We start from the raw sequence: 15,661 nt of genomic DNA, 5'->3' as shown, positions 1-15,661 counted from the left end.
CAATGATGTTGAGGTCTGAGGTGGCCAGTCCAGTACAAATACCTCCTTTGTTTCCCTTCCTTGTACAAGTGGATTATAACTAAGTTACAAATATGTCATCAGATAGGAATGACTTGTAGTTAAAGATTGCTTTGTCTGGAAATAAAATGAAGGGTGTTCTCTGAATCGACACTATGGTGTATATAAACCTGCACAGGCCTCCATTATTCCCCGAAAAGCTTCCCATTATTCTACAGTGGTGTGCTGCCACTGTGTGGAGGAGGACGGTTTTACACCCGGAGCTGTTGGATTATGGTGAACCGGTTCACTCCGCGGTGGACTCGCTGACCCCGAGCAGCGTCTCTGAACTCCGCCGGGCACAGCGCCCCGGGAGCAGGGGACAAGCGCCCAGTTTTCCGCCTTCTGTCCTTTCTTCCCATCAATATTTCACACATGCTCCTCACAGCAAACACCAACACCCGAATTGAGGGCAGTTAGTGAAACCGCTTTCCTGGATTAAGGCATCCCTGTCGCTTTAACGCTCCAGACGGAGCGCCCCATATGATTTTGGAGCTCCAATCACCACTTGCCCTCCGCCAAAGGCAGCCGCCGATCAGCAAACATGGCGAGAAAGACCCGCCGACCAAATCAAAGGACGCCGTTTAAATACAAAGAGTAAGGCGTTTCTGTTCATGGAAGGGAAGGGTGCGGGTCCTGAGGAGGACACACGGAGCTCCGCTGAAGCGCTGATATCGCCACCGGACCGCAATGGTAGCAGCACCGTCTCTTTTTGCGTTTTGTCCGAGGGCTTTTTGGTTGCTCTGCGCATTTGGGAATTCGGTTTAGGCCTCGGCGGATTAATACATGTCACACAGCCAGTGTTGATGTTTCGTCGCTGTACAGTTAGTCCACAGTTTTTAACGGTCACTGCTGAACCGTGTTCGCGGTCTACAGTTGTGTAACTTTTTAGTGGTTGTTTTTTAGCTGACATCGAATTGTTCCACAGTTATACCTTTTTAAAATAGTTTTAATTAGTCTAGTTAAAATTCCCCCGGTTTTATCCAAGTCTGAGCTTGTAAAGCCGCCAAACCTAGAGTGAAACTTGACCGCTTCTTAGTTTTTTATTTACCTCAGAGCAACAATGATTGATTAAAGAGGAAGTTCCATTCATTTTTCTCGTTTTTTTTTTGTGCAATCTGCAGTAGTTGAGATTTAAATGAAGGTTACAGAGTTCACTGTTATTAGTGGATTTGGTGTGATTAAATGTAGAGAAATGCACAGACTCAGATGTCTTTATAGTGATGGTGATAGGAACCAAGGGTCACAATGCCAATAAAGTCATATTATTTACTGTGAAATACCTCAGTCAACCATTTGTTTTCTAAAGGTTTTGTAAAGGTTATTATATAGGTTGAAAAAATATATGTTGTATTAAACACTAGAAATGTGGGTCCGTTCACCGCAGTGCTACCTTCTGTGAAATACGGCAGATTATTTCCTATTGAACACAAGATTTATGCAAAATTATATTGCCATTTCAGCCCACACGACATGTCCAAGTTGTTGAGTTGTTGTTTTTAAAACAACAAGGTAATTTAGGGTGATTTTATGTTAAATGGTGCAGTAGTTAATTATAGTGAAGTATGCCAGCTTTATTATATAGGAACCAACACCATTAGGGTTTTGTTACAAAACACTGAATATCACCCAATTGTAGGGTAGTTTCTAAAAGCTAGTGTGTGACTATTAGTTACCCCTTGTGGTGCATTTTTGAACATGAGTGAGTATGAATTTTAGTGAATGAATGATTTACAAACCAGTTTCAAGATGTAATTTGCTACTAAAATGAACATTTTTAGGCCAGAACCCCCTACGTTTTCTATAGATTAATGTGATGTGTATTATGTAATGTGGAAAAACTTATAAATAAATAAAATGAAAAAAAAAAAGAGTGATCAGTGTATCCCTGCTCATAACTTGCTCCTGTTTCAGCTGATAGTGGAGAAGACTGCTGACCACCCATCTGTGGAGTTCTCTGTGGTGGAGGATGTGGCCCTCCACTGCACCTTCCTGATGGATCGTCTGAATGAGCAAAGGCTGCTGCAGCCAGACCTTTGTGACGTGGACATCGTGCTGCTGCGCCACAAAGCCACTTTCCAGGCACACAAAGGTGTTCTGGCAGCTTATAGCCCCTTCTTCCACTCACTCTTCGCTTCCAGCAAGGAGCTGCAACGTGTGGAGCTTTCTTTGGAGGCTCTCAGACCCCAAGGCCTGCTGCAGATCCTCAACTTTATCTACACATCCAAGCTGCTTGTGACCAGCGGCAACGCCCAAGACATTCTTCGCGCTGCCACCGTGCTGCAGATGACCAACATCGTCTCGTCCTGCCGTGAGCTCATCTCCCGCGGCTCACTGAACACACGTCCAGCGACAGTTGATCAGCCCCAACAGCAGGACACCAGCAGCAAAGCCTGGAGCAATGGCAATAGCAGCTCGGGAGGCAGTGTTCCAACAGGTACTGCTCATTAAAATGGAAATAGAGTTAAAATCATAATATATGAGTCAAAGTAATTGTACATGTATGTTTTAAAATAAGTTTAAGTAAGCCGTATTCTGACCATAGACATTTTATTATTTAAGTCTGGTAATTTGAGAAGGATCTACTCATTTTAAATGCAGAGAACCTATTGAAACTAAAACTCAATCACTCGCTCACTCACTCACTCATGTTTAGCAGGCTAACAGTTCTCCTCAAGGGGGCAGGCTTAATAAGAGCTTCATAATGACACTGTCTTCAAAAATAATTATGAGAAGAATATTTGTGTGGTTTTATTACTTGGCCCTAGGCACCAGCTTCTACGTGGAGATCAAGCAGGAGCAGGATTTGTCCAGCGCTAAGATCTTTGCTGGGAAAAGTGAGAAGAGCCCATATGCTGTTCACATCGGCGATGGACAGGTGGGACAGCCATGTAAAGTGGAAGCAAAAGCAGAAGTAGCCAGAGATCCAGAAGACCTTGCGGCCTTCAACAGAGAGCAAATCATTGTGGAACTGAACCTGAACAACCAGACCCTCAATGTGTCCAAAAGCATGGATGGCAGCAGCTCGCCCCCCACAGGAGGTCCATCTGCCTTTGAGACAGAGGAGAAGGACATTGGGGACTCAGAGGAAGAAGAAGATCAAAGTGAATGTGAGGACGAAGCACTTGGAGGTACCAGCGAAGAAGAAGGAGCAGAGGTAGGACATCGTGACCTCAACCTGCCTGAGTTCCTCCCTCAGAGGCCACGCAGACAAACCAGGGCATCTGTGGACACCATGGCTACAGTTACCATGAGAACGAGCATGAGAGTGAGGCGGGACGGAGGTGGGAGTAGGCGTGGTGAGGAGGAGGACGGTGAAGGGCTCAAGCCGGACTCACAGATACAGGATAGGCAGAGCTTCCCATGTATGAGGTGCCCGAGAATCTTCACTAACGGCTGGGACATGGAGAAGCACGTGAATGTTGCACACAGCCAAATGCAGGTGTGTGACAAGTGCGGAAAGCGTTTTCTTCTGGACAGCGAGCTGCTGCTGCATCAGCAGACTGACTGTGAGAAGAACATCCAGGTATGAATGCACACACACACCTGCAGGGGATGAAATTGCCGGTTGTCTTGGCCAAATTGTGTTCACAGAAACTGTGTCACCTATGTCCTGATTGGTCACTTACTGAAACAATACTGTAAGGTTGAAGGCTAGTGGGTCTGTCCACAGCTCTCGAATTTTGATGATCATTGGACAGCTCATCATGCTTGGAGGATAATGCTATCTGCCATTTTTGTTATATTAGCATTGTGCTAAGTTACGTGGGAGAGGGAGGAATTGGTGGAAATACCCATTAAATGCACCATCTCATGGAACATAACCATGCAATGTAAAATGTATATATGTAAATATATCTATCGTTTTAACAGTCACTGTCATTGTATCAACCTCTATTTCTTTTCTATTTACTTACACTCTTTAGTGTCTCATGTGTGGCAAAGAGTTTAAGAAGCTTTGGTCTCTGCATGAGCACAATAAAATAGTCCATGGCTACGCGGAGAAGAAGTTCACTTGTGAGATATGCGAGAAAAAGTTTTTCACCATGGCACACGTTCGGAAACACATGATCGGTGAGTCGCGCTAATAGCTTTCAGACCATTCTCTCACTTGGTTCTTCATCTACGTCACATGGCCCGAGTTCTCCTGACCAGTCCTTTGTGCTCTCAGCTCATACGAAGGAGATGCCATTCACCTGTGAGACATGTGGCAAGTCCTTCAAACGAAGTATGTCTCTGAAAGTTCATTTTCTTCAGCATTCTGGAGAGAAGCCCTTCCGGTGTGAGGTAAATACATTTCCCTGGCTACTCACAGTTAAAGAAATGGTTCAGGTCAGGTTTTCTGTTTTTAAAAAAGACATTTGAAAATGTTCTAGAAGATAACTTTGCAAGGACTGGCGCCCCCTCCAGGGTGTATTCCCGCCTTGCGCCCAATGATTCCAGGTAGACTCTGGACCCACCGCGAACCTGAATTGGATAAGGGTTACAGATAATGAATGAATGAATAAATGAATGAAGATAACTTTGCCTTTTCTGCCTCAAAAAGCAAAATAGTCTCAACCCTATTCAGTTATTTTTGCTACATCTGACAATTCAGCTAAAGTCCGAGACCCTCGTTTGCTTATTTAATTTCCTGCAGAAGTTCAGAATATATTCCTGAGGTAATACATAAATCTACCTACAAATGGAAGGAGAGTGTTAAAAGAAAAAAAAGAGTTTCTAAAACCAGAATCATTTTATTGCCGTGTATACCGTTATATATATCATACTCCCTACACCAGTCACTTCTTGAATCTCTGTTTTTCAGAACTGTAATGAACGATTTCAGTACAAGTACCAGCTTCGGTCTCATATGAGTATCCACATTGGACATAAGCAGTTCATGTGTCAATGGTGCGGCAAGGACTTCAACATGAAGCAGTACTTCGATGAGCACATGAAAACCCACACAGGTAAGATTTACACAGGTAGGATACAATGAGAAGGCGCTTTGATCAGTTAGATCTTTTAGAACACATAGTGGAGCCATTTTTTTTCATTATTAATCCCTCGCTACTTCGTGGTTCATCTTTCGCGGATTCGCTACTTCGCGGGTTTTTTCAAGGGGCTTATGGCCGCTATATCGTGGATACTGAGGGAAAATCTAGGAAAACCATGAAAGATGAATAGCCAAAATATATTTTTTTATTATGTACATGTATTAGACTGGGCCTGTAGGTGACAAAATATATCATTTACAAGTATTTCTTACGTACAGTACATGTATTGTTCATGTCCACATCTGAGTGAAATTTACTGACGCTAAATCACAGCTTAGGAATGACTCTATTAAAGAAACTGGTGGGATATCACATGTAGTTCCAGCTGAAAAACATTATAGAACGACTGTTTAATGCAAAGGGTGGGTTGTTAACAGTAACAGGGAGGGGTTTAAAAGTCCAAATACTCATTAAATACATAAATAAATATCTTTCCTCTACTTCGCGGAAATTTGTTTTTCGCGGGTGGTCTTGGAACGCATCCCCCGCATAAAACGAGGGATCACTGCTTCAAAATCATTGTGATGCTCCACCGACCTGTAATAGGAAGAACAGAGCCTCTGTTGTTGCTACTCTAGGTTCAGCACTGTAGAAACTGCACTATGTATCTTCTGAAGGTGGGCTGGAAACCAGCACCTCCGCGTCCATAGAACCCACCTCTATATGTTGCATCTAAGGCTAGAACTAGCATATTTAATTACATGTAATAAATCATTTATGACAAGTAATCGAACCATTCCGACATTAATGTCTCCTAGGAGAAAAGCCGTACATATGTGAGATTTGTGGGAAGAGCTTTACCAGTCGACCCAACATGAAACGGCACCGGCGCACCCACACAGGAGAGAAGCCATATCCTTGTGAAACGTGTGGCCAACGCTTCCGGTTCTCCAACATGCTGAAAGCTCATCGAGAAAAGTGTTTTTCAGTGAACAAAACACCAACCTCAGAGGTTCCTCCCAACGTGTATAACCCTGCCACCATGCCTGGGCAAGCTGTAGGAAATCAGGCCCTTTCTTATCCAGTGGGGACCGAAACATGTAAGGACACTGGCCTATCAGCAGCTTTGCCACAGTTCCCCTCACACTCGCACCTACTTCCTCTATCACCTCTGTTCCCCTCTGCAAGGACTGACTCTAATGAGGCCTAGATAGCGTTCTGTGTTCCAGTAAAGAAATAGGAACAAAAGCATGTATGCCTTTTATATGAAAACGTGTGAGGGATGGGCATTTATTTATCAGTAATGGAATATTAACTTAGCTTTCAGTTACACGTCAATAAAGCACCATTAAAATGCCAGTACCATTGTGAGTCAACTACGTACATTATACCTCCAGATGTTGGTGAGAGAATGCCATCAGATCCTCATAGAAATGTTCCACTGACAAAAGAACAAACATTTTTAATCAAATAAAATACATTTAGAACGTTCACACACAGAGACAAACTAGTGCATTAGGGCCAGTGAGCACACACACACACACACACACACCAAGCAGTGGGCAGCACCCAGAGAGTTCAAAGTCACACCTGTTGTGGATGTTGAGGGAGGAAACAGCACAGTTCCCACACTTCCATGCCTTCTTCTCTTGCCTTTGAACCACAGCTGCCCATAAGGCTTTACTATGTTTAAATACGTTTAAATGCAAGAAGAAAGCACATTAATTGGCTCCTGGCTGTGGCACCTGCAGAGGGTTGTGGCAAGTTACATTTAAATATATCTGAGCTTGAACTTGTCTAATCACTATTATTTATGTAGCAGTTAATATTCAACACAATTATGCAACCGTTGCTACAAAAGGATGCATTTGAGCCTGAAGGTGGTTAATGAGTAAATAAATAACAACCAGGGGCTGTGTGAAATTAATGTAATTTTACTGCCATTATACTTCACACCGAGTCTGGTTTGCGCTGAATATCTAAACACATCTGTGTCCATTTCTTCTGATCAAATTACTTGATATTTCATGCCCATCCCTAATGTGTACAAATGCGGTTACACTGCCCATCTCTCTTTGTGTGTAATCTGCACAGCTAGGAGAAATACAGTAGTTATTATTATTATTATTAAGTTTTATATAGCGAAAATCACCTCAATTTGCAAACAACATGATTGTGCCGTTTTTGGTAAATACAACTCTTGATGTATAAGTAATTATAGTTCTATATTGCAATATATATTCAGTATACTGAAGAGTTACAGGTAAAGTATTGAGATCATTTGTATATGTTTTGCATCGCAGACATTTCACAGACCTTAGCATTCCACAGATACTCAAGGTTGAAATGCAGTCTTCATTAATGCAGTCTAAGCCTGTGTAAAAGTGACTTTTATGGTCTTTATGTCTATTTTCATACTGAAGATCGGGCTGTAAATGACAACCCTTAAGTGAAGGAATGAAAGCATTAAGGGGATGTGTCTTTCCCTTTGAATCCCACATATATATTTTTTTCTTCTTCACAATTGTATTATTGTAACATTATTACAGTTTCAAGAAATATACATTAGCACCCAAAACTTTGGAATCATAACTGAAGCGAATTTTTAATTTTTATTTTAATTTTAATGGGGGTCACTGTCACTGCCACACAGCTCCAAACCCTTGAGTCAATAGTTGGTGTGTTCTCCCTGTATCTGTGAGGGTTTCCTCAGCCCCAAAACATGTTTTTAGCTCTTGGTGATTGGTCGTGTGAAATTGTCCACAGGTGTGACTATGTAAATGAGTGTGTGACGCCCGGTGATGGATTGGCACCCTGCGCAGTGTGCGTTCCTGCCTTGTGTCCAATTGTAAGCTTGGGACCCACCCTGACCCTGATCAGGAAGAGTCAGTAACTCTAGTGATTCCAATCTTTTGAGTACTAGTGAATGTTTACAGAAATAAATAAATAAAATAGAAAGTTAGGCTGCATATAATCTCAGAGAGTTCACACTCAATGCTTACTGCACTTTATTGTACAAATCAATGTTTTATTTCAGTGTGGATGGGGTTGGATATTTGGCCAAGAATGCGAAAGACTATCTTTAAGCCCAGTGCCAAGGCAATTCCCCACATCCCCTTAAAACAGACTGGAGTTTAAATAGCATTCAATACTGTACCTTTTTATAAAGACTGTTCTTCATCGATGTTAAGTGGATGTAGCTACTTGGTACTCTATGTCTGTACTGTTGAATGTGTTTATGTTCGAGGACGGCATATTAATTTGTCCAAGTCAAACCATCATTTCACGATTGCCCTTTGTCCTAATATAATTAGGTTGAGAGTTAGGGTAAGTGTAATACAACAGGGCAGTGGTTTATGTTCTAATTCACCTCTACACTGTGTGGTTTGGTGTTTCCCTTTTTGCTGATGCTTCTGTGAGACCGATAGCAGTCAGCAGAAAAAATCAGGATATGGAGATTACTTAACAGTTACTGCTAATTTTCCTGCACCAGTTTCATCCAGCTTTAACCCTATGTCTGCATGGGTTTCATTGGCATTCACAGTCGGGGTGGTGCCCTGTCAAAGGTGTGTTCCCTCCTCGGGCCTGATCAGTAACCTGATCCAGATGGACTGATGAAGGAAGACGAGTGAATGAATGAAACAATCATTTAAAGATCCATGTTTGGACAAAAGCATATTTGACCCATATTTAATGAAACATTAAGCAGCACCTAGACATTTGTGGGTGGGGCATGGATGCGTCAGTTGACAGTATTTTGTCAGCTGTTGTTGAAATTGAAACAAACGCTAAACTACACAGTGCACAGGAGAGTGAGAGCCACTGCAGTAGGCACTTTAAAATAGTGTTTTTAACCTGCACTGTATGCAGTTATCTCTGTATACAGCTTTGTAGCCAAATGTATCTACTCTTATGTCTTTTATATTGTATTACTTGCACATTATAACAGCAGTCGGAGCTTATACGCTGCTCTCTGAGCTTTTATTCTTCCAAATATTGCCACATAGATTTGTTTTTTTCTATTCTAGATCTTGGGTTTTTGCTTAGGTGAACTTTAAATGGTCTTGAAATGTGACAAACACAATTGGAAAAGTGTAGTGGAACTACATTTGCTTTTTTTTTTGTAGCAGAAGACTTGTACGGTTAAGGTTTTGTTGTGGCTCTGGTTGATTTTGAAGCAGTTTTTGTTGGAAAACACAGGCTGAGAAGAATTTATGAGGGAAAAAATGTTGTTGAAAGTGGTTTCATTTGTCAGATTTAAGGCGTTAAAATGGAGAGTTTGAACTGTTTCTGTGGTGGTACTGCTATGTCCAATGTTACTGTTGTGTTGTTACATGAAAGGCAACCTTTTATAGAAACTATAGGATTTAAAGTGATGTTTATACTGGTCTATACTCTGTCTACTGTGCTGCCTGTTATATCTGTAAAACCCCTATGGAAACATCCTTGTTGACTCAAATTGTAATTCTTTTGTGCACAGTCCTGTCCTTTCGTTTTCGTTTGTACTTAAGATACCTGCACCACTCAGAGACTCCCCTTTATTTACTTCATTTCCAATCATGAGAAGAACATAACGCAGCCAGCTTCTAAAACTTTACATTGGAAGAGTGGGACAATATCCCTAAAGGTTTCTTTATTTTTAGATTTTTTGAAAAACCTTATGTTAAAGATTTAGTTGTTTTCACTGTAAAATTGTTGATTGAAAATCTAATGAAGGGTGGTCTCTGACTGTGTGCATTTCACTGTCCGATGTTATTCATGCGACGTATGGAAAGCATATGGATCTCTGTATTTTCATGAACTTCAAATTTTAGTCTGTTGTGATGACAGTACACTCATTGTAACTGCTCCATTCAGTGTTTTAAACATGGAAATCATGGGGCAGATATTATTCAAATCCAGCATAACTCTAATAAATATGTGAGTAATACAAATACACAGACATGGACATTGCAATTGCATCAGTCTCTCCTTCCTGCAGTTCATGTTTCCACTCTTTACTTTGAAATATTTTCACACCGTAGTGGTCCATTCTTTGTCTCCCTCTTGTGTCCAGCTTTTACAGTAAGACATCTTCCAGGAACATCCATTAACTCCACTTACAGTTAATGACTGAGGCCTTTTATGTTAATTCAGCTGCTCTCCACACTCTAAAACGTATGTACATGTCTGTTCACTCGTGCTGCTGATCACATCTCTGATCACATCTTGGTAAGTCGTAAAGCATTGAGGCGCACTCCTAACACTGTGGCTCCGGAAGCGTAACTGATCTCCCTCAGCATCCCATTCCAGCAGTTCTCCTTTTCATCAAACCTGGGAAGCACAGTACATCTTCTTATTATTATCATAGTTATTAGATTTATGGGCCCATTGAACTTTTAACTGTTCAGGCGTCTGGCTCTTATCACAGACACATACCAAACCACTCTGGAAATTTGAGGGGTGGACTCACCTCCAGATATCGTTCATCTCAGTGGGTTCCAGCTTCTCAGTGATGTCGTTGGGCATCATTGCGAAGCCCCCCACAGCGTACAGACATCCAGCCAACTCTGTGAGGTTCAGAGAGCTTCTCTCCTGAGGAAACTCAGTAAACTCGGACCACCTGCGGCATCATGTACAAGCCAAAGATGATTTTGTTCAAACAAAAAAAAAATACAGCTAAATCTTGGACAGAAGAATAAATTAAATCCGAACTTTTCACAAATTGAGCCAGGGGTAGCACTAAAATATGGCGGTCCCATAAATTAAAGGGGCACTTCAGCCAAAATTATATATCTGAAGATAAAAAGGACCCTCTCTTTTACAGAGGTGCCACAGTAGATTCTAGAGCAGGGGTGGACCGTCTTATCCACAAAGGGCCGGTGTGCCCTTTCCTGATAAGATTGCCCACCCCTGTTCTAGAGCAAGATTTTCTTTAAAAAGTTTCAATTAAGTGTGTAACTTACGTATTGCTGGCGATGTCATACACCTCTGAGCTGCTGGTTAGGCCACTGTCGGTGACTCCTGTGACCACGTAGATTTTGTTTTTGTGGACGGCAGCGCCAAAAAGAGAGCGGGCTGTTTTCATTGGTGCCAATTCTTTCCACTCAAACTTTTTAGGGTTGTAGACACATACCCTCTTCAGGCACTTCCTTTAATAGAAAACCATTGGGTGAGTGAATGACAGACATTTTGTCAGAGGTAACAGAAAATACGGTTGTAGAAAGCATGTGTTTGTTTACACTAGATTTATATCAGTGGCATTGTGCAGACTGGCCCACGATTTTGGATAAAATGTTCACACCCCCAAAAATAAAAGAACAAACTTACTTGCTTTCAGATTTTCCACCCAGTACATAGACAAGGCCATTATGTGAGATGGTGCCATGGCCGTAGACTGAGTATGGCAGAGGATCCGATTCACCCCATTTGAATGACCTATGGGCAACAAGAAAGAAGAATATATGCAGTGATATTATAGACACATACAGAGACTTAATGGCAGTTGTTGAAGCTGTATTACACTCTAAACCTGACACTTTGGATTTACTTTTTGTTTATTTGAATTATTTTTATGTCAAAGAGTAGCATGAGATTAAATAATCATCACCCAAATGTAAAATCTGAATAACATGTATTTGTTGTCAAATTATATTTCTGAATTAAGATGATTTAATGTAAAAATAAAAATAATAATTTAAAGTACACAGTATAGCATTGCTGTTCAATAAAGGAACACTGTGTAAGATTTGGGGCTTCTCCTGGTGTAATACATTTCACAGCACTGTACTGAAATAAAATGGGAGTGGTTTCCTACCCTCATTCATTCATTCATTCATTCATTATCTGTAACCCTTATCCAGTTCAGGGTCGCGGTGGGTCCAGAGCCTACCTGGAATCATTGGGCGCAAGGCGGGAATACACCCTGGAGGGGGCGCCAGTCCTTCACAGGGCAACACAGACACACACACTCACACCTACGGACACCCGGAGGAAACCCACACAGACACAGGGAGAACACACCACACTCCTCACAGACAGTCACCCGGAGGAAACCCACGCAGACACAGGGAGAACACACCACACTCCTCACAGACAGTCACCCGGAGGAAACCCACGCAGACACAGGGAGAACACACCACACTCCTCACAGACAGTCACCCGGAGGAAACCCACGCAAACACAGAGAGTACACAGACAGTCACCCGGAGGAAACGCACACAGACACAGGGAGAACACACTACACTCCTCACAGACAGTCACCCGGAGCGGGAACCGAACCCCTACCCTCATCCAAATGTTATATAGTGCAGTTTCTGTAGTGCTAAACCCAGAGTAGCAATGACAGAGGCCCTAGTCTTATTATTATAAGTCAGTGCAGTATCACAATGATTCTGAAGTTGTAATTTTAAGGTAAAAATACTACGCAGTGTTCCTTTTAATGATAAATGGGCCCATATCACTTGTCTGGAATTACTTAGAATCACATCTTTTCACAAGTATAACTGCCAGCTATTACACAGTACTGACGTAAATGGACAAGAAACTGAATGGATTTTCCTTCCATTTGTAAGAGAATCTCTACTCACTGTCTGTCATAGACCATAACAGAGTCTAAAGCGTGTTCTCCTTCTTTCAGCTCTTTTCCACCTACAATGAAAATGGAGTTGTTGGCCTCAGCCATTCCAAACAGGCAGCGGGGGGTGGGCAGTGAGGGCATCCCCAACCATTCTGAGCTCATGGGGTCAAACTGGACAAGAGAAGACAGAGCATACAAATTAGCATGGGCTATTCTTCTCTGAGTTCCTGTGCACAAAATCTGACTGGCCTACTTTTCAACACAGCCACTGAGCTTGGTAAAACAATGATAATCCCTGACATTTCTAACATGGTAAATGGAGTTAGAGCTGCTGTGATGTACTATGTAGTCATAGCACCTGTTTAGATAGCATGCTAATCCCTGATGAGCAATAGATGAATCACTGATTATATTTAGAGTAAGTGAGGTACCACATGCCGTATGCGCTTGTAACAAAGACAAATCTGGAAATGCTATGAAAATCGCATGACACAGATAAGAATAATTAAAATCAGAAGACTAGTGTTTCTGTAAAGTTACCTGTAGGAAGTAAGAGCTGAAGGGGTCCTCTTTGTTCTGCTCATTGTAAAGAAGGCCCCCAGCCACAAAGATTTGGTTCTCCTTCGTCACCAAACTGCAGTGACTCTTTGGGATCTCAGTCGACGAGGATGCCAAGTAGCACTCGTTTTCAGCAGGGTCATAAGCGACTGTCCCTGTGTTGCTAACCATAAGAATGAAGTCCGTATGAAACATTCCGAAGCGTGGGTTATCATTCAGGATTCCTGGAAGCAGGCCTTCCTCCTCTTCATCTTCCTCTTCTTCATCACCCCCACCCACAGCAGCGCCTTCCACCTTCCTGCCTGAGGACCCTTTGACTTTAGGTAATAGCCCTCTTTGCGCATCTTTGATCAGCTGCAGCTCTTTCTTGGTGTCTTGGTTGGTTCTGATCAACCTGTGCCCTTCCACTTTCTGCTTGAAATAATCCGGCGCCATCAGGCGGAAACGTATGCAATGCAAGAGGTCGGGCACGTCTTTTATCCTTTCAAACTGATCGTGCTCAACCCAGTCCATCAGAGCCTCGAAGACTGTTTCTTCCTTCTCCACGTTTAGGGAATCACAGGTGATGATAGCAGCCAGTTCTCCAGACCCCAGCTGGTGGAAGTCCTGGTCTCGAACGATGAGCTCAAAACGGTCGCATATGAAGTCCCGGGCTTTGGAAGCCAGCCTGGGGCACTCTAGAAGCAACCCCAGCCTGAAGATGGCCAGGCAGTTGCTCAGGACCATTTTCTGCTCCAGGTAGGTCACGCAAACGCTGAAGATGGAAGGGATCTGGTACATGTTGGCCACCATGAAGATGTCCTGAACGTTTTGCTCAGTGAGATTAATATCAGAGGTGTAGATGTACCTGAGGATCATCCCCATTATGCCCGGATCCACATCTTTCAGCACAACCTCTCGTTTCTTGCTCTCCTCCAGGTCTGAAAGGAACATCGCCTTGAAGTACGGGCTGCTGGCAGCCAGCACCAGTCTGTGGCATGGGAACTCCCGATCCTTGATCTTCAGGACACAGTCCACAAACTTGTCATTCTCCAGGAGCTCACAGAGCCCATCTTGAAGGAGCGTCTGTTGGTACATCCTCGGCTCCGTCATTGGATCCACTGGCTCGGCGGCCATCTTGTCAGGGTTTGTGTAGCGTTAGCGTGATAGGGCAGTAGGAGAGTCTGCGTCCTCTCTCCCACTGCTGGACTGATTGTGTTAACTGTGTGACCCAAAGAGAGAGAAATGGAGGCTGGCGTGGTGGTGTGGCTTCTCACTACAGCTGTCATGGACCATCAGCTTTGTTTATTTTTAGTTCTGAGCAAAGCTGGAGGACTTACATTTGGAGAGGCTGAAACTCGAGAATCCTGCCCCTTCCCTCCCCCTTCTTCTCTGCCATCTTCACCAAAAGGCAGACAGCTGACATGTCGCCAGAGAATACTGTCACATCTCAGGTCCTGAGGATGAGACATGTGTTTTTTTGGGGGGTCTGTAGTTCTTGTTGACTAGAGTTGAAGAACAGACTGCTATAGAACAGGTACCTACAATGCCAGGGAGAGTATTGCTAAGGAATGCCCAAGTTTGAGGGCAAATTCACAGCCTTCCAGTGAACTAACCCTCATATATTTACCCATAAGAATTGTATTTGACATTTCCCCCCCTTAAACACTGTTTCATTAGCAGGTAAGTTACACTGTCAACTTAATTTCTCTTCTCTCGTTCAAGTAGAAGTGGTATACTAATATTCATATAGGTAAACCACATAGTACATCTTTATGCTAGGTAGCATTGCTGTATGTATTACATGCTACATAAAGTATAGAGCAAAATCAGAGACCCCAAGTTGCTTATTGATTTTCCAGTCTAACAACCATTAAGTTAAATTATTCATTTTGTGAGGAGCAATAAATATGTCACAGAAAACTACAGTCTTAGAAATACGTTGCATTTTCTCCTTACACTTCCTGTAATCCCAAACATTTTCAGAGAGGCTGAGGCCTGGGATCAGGGGTAGTTTCCTTGTTTGTCATGTGCTCCTTTAGCACATGGCTCTGTTTTGTTTTGTTCTTGTCTCCTCCTTAGCCCCTGCTCTTTCCCCCTCCTCATCATTAATGTTCCCACCTGTGCCTCCTTTGTGCCCTCTTAGTCTTTCCCAGGTGTTCATTGTCTGTGGCCCTGTGTATATATACCCCCTTGTTTTCATTGTTCCTTGGTCTGGTCTTGTGTGTGTGTGTGTGTGAGGTTCCGCTTCTCACATCTGTGTGGTGTGTTGTTTTCTGTTTGTTTCTGTCCTGTTTTGTGAACTTTGTTTAAATAAGTTTTTTTTCCACATTCTGCTTTGCTTGTTTTTTTTAATTGTCTTGTTTCTGGTTTTGTTATTTGTTTTAAATAAATTTACTTGCACGTATGTCCCCCTCCTTTGGCCAATGATGACACATGTCCATTCTTCTGAGTATACAGTTTCCGTTTGGCAAATTCTGAACATTTTCTTGTTGTTTACCTTGTTTTTCCTCTGGTCATTTGCCTGGAC

At 42.6% G+C, this 15,661-nt stretch overlaps 2 protein-coding genes across 2 annotated transcripts; one reads left to right on the top strand and one right to left on the bottom strand.

Moving 5' to 3' along the window:
* The first annotated feature begins 448 nt into the window (after positions 1 to 448).
* LOC136678992 (zinc finger and BTB domain-containing protein 47-like) lies at positions 449 to 8,169 on the top strand. The gene is made up of 7 exons (XM_066657226.1): positions 449 to 750; positions 1,972 to 2,494; positions 2,826 to 3,583; positions 3,984 to 4,131; positions 4,229 to 4,344; positions 4,865 to 5,009; positions 5,855 to 8,169. Exons 1-7 carry the CDS (start codon positions 748 to 750, stop codon positions 6,244 to 6,246), a joined length of 2,085 nt encoding a protein of 694 aa, XP_066513323.1. The 5' UTR covers positions 449 to 747; the 3' UTR covers positions 6,247 to 8,169.
* A 1,991-nt stretch (positions 8,170 to 10,160) lies between these two features.
* Positions 10,161 to 14,268, bottom strand: LOC136678993 (kelch-like protein 40a). The gene is made up of 6 exons (XM_066657227.1): positions 13,135 to 14,268; positions 12,605 to 12,765; positions 11,346 to 11,453; positions 10,982 to 11,167; positions 10,489 to 10,638; positions 10,161 to 10,349 (listed from the first exon to the last, which is right to left on the bottom strand). Exons 1-6 carry the CDS (start codon positions 14,266 to 14,268, stop codon positions 10,238 to 10,240), a joined length of 1,851 nt encoding a protein of 616 aa, XP_066513324.1. The 3' UTR covers positions 10,161 to 10,237.
* Positions 14,269 to 15,661: the final 1,393 nt, after the last annotated feature.

This window comes from Hoplias malabaricus, chromosome Y, assembly GCF_029633855.1.
Source record: "Hoplias malabaricus isolate fHopMal1 chromosome Y, fHopMal1.hap1, whole genome shotgun sequence".
In the NCBI taxonomy this organism is placed as follows: domain Eukaryota; kingdom Metazoa; phylum Chordata; class Actinopteri; order Characiformes; family Erythrinidae; genus Hoplias; species Hoplias malabaricus.
Note: the sequence above shows the minus strand (reverse complement) of the source record. Positions and strands in the feature narration are given on the sequence as shown.

Bases quoted from the DNA above. Each gene is read 5' to 3' on its own strand.
- LOC136678992 (XM_066657226.1), top strand. The intron at 2,495-2,825 runs GTACTGCTCATT...ACTTGGCCCTAG, and splicing joins GGGAGGCAGTGTTCCAACAG to GCACCAGCTTCTACGTGGAG. The intron at 3,584-3,983 runs GTATGAATGCAC...TACACTCTTTAG, and splicing joins ACTGTGAGAAGAACATCCAG to TGTCTCATGTGTGGCAAAGA.
- LOC136678993 (XM_066657227.1), bottom strand. From the start codon at position 14,268: ATGGCCGCCGAGCCAGTGGATCCAATGACGGAGCCGAGGATGTACCAA. The intron at 10,639-10,981 runs GTAAGTTACACA...ATGATGCCGCAG, and splicing joins TATGACATCGCCAGCAATAC to GTGGTCCGAGTTTACTGAGT. The intron at 10,350-10,488 runs GTGAGTCCACCC...TGTGCTTCCCAG, and splicing joins GAGATGAACGATATCTGGAG to GTTTGATGAAAAGGAGAACT.